The 2968-nt window shown below is 34.4% G+C and overlaps 1 protein-coding gene across 2 annotated transcripts in view; it reads right to left on the reverse strand.

Moving 5' to 3' along the window:
- Nucleotides 1-2968, reverse strand: part of LOC107677167 (carnitine O-palmitoyltransferase 1, liver isoform-like) — a 20613-nt gene that overhangs the window by 6179 nt on the left and 11466 nt on the right. For both annotated transcript variants that reach the window (XM_016471955.1, XM_016471956.1), the window contains exons 11-15: nucleotides 2599-2794; nucleotides 1635-1823; nucleotides 1376-1481; nucleotides 505-621; nucleotides 238-402 (exon numbers count right to left, since the gene is read on the reverse strand). In XM_016471955.1, the coding sequence (XP_016327441.1) occupies nucleotides 238-402; nucleotides 505-621; nucleotides 1376-1481; nucleotides 1635-1823; nucleotides 2599-2794 (773 nt within the window). The remainder of the gene's footprint in view (nucleotides 1-237; nucleotides 403-504; nucleotides 622-1375; nucleotides 1482-1634; nucleotides 1824-2598; nucleotides 2795-2968) is intronic.

Here is a 2968-nt window from a genome sequence, read left to right on the forward strand (position 1 = left end):
TATATATATCAGTCATATATGTAAGTAATATAATAACCAAGTCAGGATAACTACGTTAAATGATAAAACAATTCATCTAGTGTTGAAAAAATGAAAACAAAACATATTGTGCCACAGTGTTTGTGAAGGGTTAGTGGAACATATTCATAGTTAATGTGATTCTCTACAATCTACTAGTGTGAAACTGATGTCAGTACACTACATGTGGTTTTGTGTGTTATGTGGGTTCAGTCTTACCCTATAATAGGCCAACTGTAGCGCAATCTGAATGAAGGCATCCGGGCTGATTTTACACTTTTTGATTGCACCTTTGCCAAAGTCTTGAATTGGCAACACATGAAAGTCGACGTCATCGGCTAGTGTCTGTGCCACAGCGAGAGAGCGTTCGATACGCTCCTGACACTAAATACACATACAGGAAGATGAATTATTCAATGTGTCCATTAGCGGTCACTGTATAAAGCATGTCTGTAAACATGAGAAGGTGTGACGGTGTGTTTGTACCTCTGCAGGTATGTCCCAGGTTAGTCTAGTAGGTGGAGGAAGGGAGGAGGCGACGTCTCCTTTACAGTGACCTTCTTCAGTATAACCCAGTTGGAAACAATCGGTAGTCATCACATACTGAGAGAGAAAGAGAGACAGCGGTGAACTTAAAATGAAATAAAGTCAAATATAAAAATTCAATGAAAAACAAACTTTAAAAAACTTAAACAAAAGTTAGAAATATTGCCTTGGCAAATATCTGAAATAAAGTAAATTACTAAAATTAAAACAAAACAAAAAAAAACAAAGAGAACAATAAAAAAAAACTACAAAAAAAAGACAAAAGCACATAAAACTACTTAAACTATAATTAAAGAAAACTGAACATATAAAAATAAAAGCTAACTCAAAATATTTTATTTTATTTATTTATTTTACATTTAGATTACCTTCACCATCATCTAAAACTAAAACTCGTAAAACTTTTAGAAACATAAATACGTTCATAATGCAGTTAAATGTAATCTTTAGTAAAATTCTAAATTAATATACATTTTAATACTGCACATTATAGTCGTGATGCCTAAATTCACTAACAGGATTTAAAATGATCAATTTAATTTTTTACAGTTTTTTTTTTTATTTAGACAAAATAGAGCAGAATTTTTATATCGGCCATAACATTAACAAAATAACTACCTGATTATCGTTTTCACAGCTTCCCTATTATGTAAGAATGATTTATTCAAACTAGATTATGACATGTTACTCTTAAGACAAGAATGATTCCTGTGAACCACCAACACCATTATTTAGCTTATCTGATATTATACTTAATTAATTTCTTTATTATCTAAAAACATTTTCTTTTTTAACTCGTTCTTTCTCTCACCTCCCACACGTGAGCCATTATAGGTGCATCCGCCCAGGAGTGTTCAGCATTGAGGCCGTTCTTCCCATTCTTATACAACACCACAGTGAACGACTTATCAAACCACCTGAAACACAAATACAGTGTAAAACACTGCCATAGTAAAGACAGAGACTATGATGTCTGGCTGTGTAAGAGACAATTTATTCGATTTACAGTTCAGATTACATTTAGCATCTTTGTAACATAACTGATGGATGAATTTGGACGAACATCTCACCTGTCGTAGCACTTGCCATGCAGAAGGGACTTGGCGTAGCGATCCAAATTGCCGGCAGGATCATCTCCCATCATGCCTTGTTCGTCATCATCTAGGGCAACGAAGAACGCGGCTTTCTCAATGCAGTCCAGAGATCTCTTATTCACTCCTGAGCTGAAGAACTCCTTCCTGGCCTGAGCCCAAGGGACTCTGGGAAATGAAGTTCAAAACATCTGAGCATTCATAGCAAGAATTTGAAGAAAGAATCGAAACTTAATTCTAAAGAAAATTCTTAAAGATCCTTATTTTAGATTCTAAAGAAAATAAACTTTTATAATCTTATTATATAAGATTTTATAATGTTTAGGTTTTATTTAAGTGAAATGGAAGGATTCTTAATATAAATGCATATGAAATAACGAAATCAGGGTTGCTATATTTAATAATTTTTGTCTTCTATTTAATAAAAATACAAAAACACAACAAAATTACTAAAGCTTTAAAATTACAATGAAAATAAAATACAAAATAAAATTCACAAGATTTTAAAAAACTATAACAGTCTCTCAAGGATACTAAAATACATTACATTTTTGTTTTTTAACATATTTACACACACACACACACATACAGTGGGTACGGAAAGTATTCAGACCCCCTTGATTAATAAATAAATAAACTTATGAATAAAGTTATTAATAAATATTAATAAATACAACCAGCGAATATTAATACTTCGGTTAAGGTTTTGTGTAAATCACTAACACTAAATATGAGTAATAATAATACAGATGCTGCTTTGGAAAACACAACTGATAAATTAAACTGAATTTTAAGTCCATACAAATGGTCTTAATTCTTGATTTATATTGACTGTATCTTGGCCTACTTCCATAAAAGCAGTATTTTAATTATTTCTTCACATATGGAACACATGCATGTTTGTTTTCAAATAAAATCTTTATAGTGCGTCAGCAGACACTACCTGTCCCCTGCTGTCAGGGCTGCGAGTTTGGCCTCTACGGTCACCGGGGGTGACGGGTCGTCCAGGATATGCTGAATCTGGTGCTCGATCTCTCTGGGAGACAGCATGCGGCCGGCATGGTACAGCCACAGGCGGAAATAACGGCCTCGGTGGAACACCGCCACATACTCACTGTCCTGCCAGTGGATCAGGGAGTCTAAATACACACAGACACACTAGTAAATGCAAGAAGATTCTCAGTTTGCCCTCATGCTTTGTGTATTATGTGCTTTTCAAACATCAGCAATAGGGTTATGATGGTGAGGAAATTTTCCCACCAGTTAATCGACGTGTGACAACACCGGTAATACCGGTATCACCGTGGGGGCGT

Source organism: Sinocyclocheilus anshuiensis, unplaced genomic scaffold (assembly GCF_001515605.1).
Source record: "Sinocyclocheilus anshuiensis isolate Anshui unplaced genomic scaffold, SAMN03320099.WGS_v1.1 scaffold392, whole genome shotgun sequence".
Lineage (NCBI taxonomy): Eukaryota > Metazoa > Chordata > Actinopteri > Cypriniformes > Cyprinidae > Sinocyclocheilus > Sinocyclocheilus anshuiensis.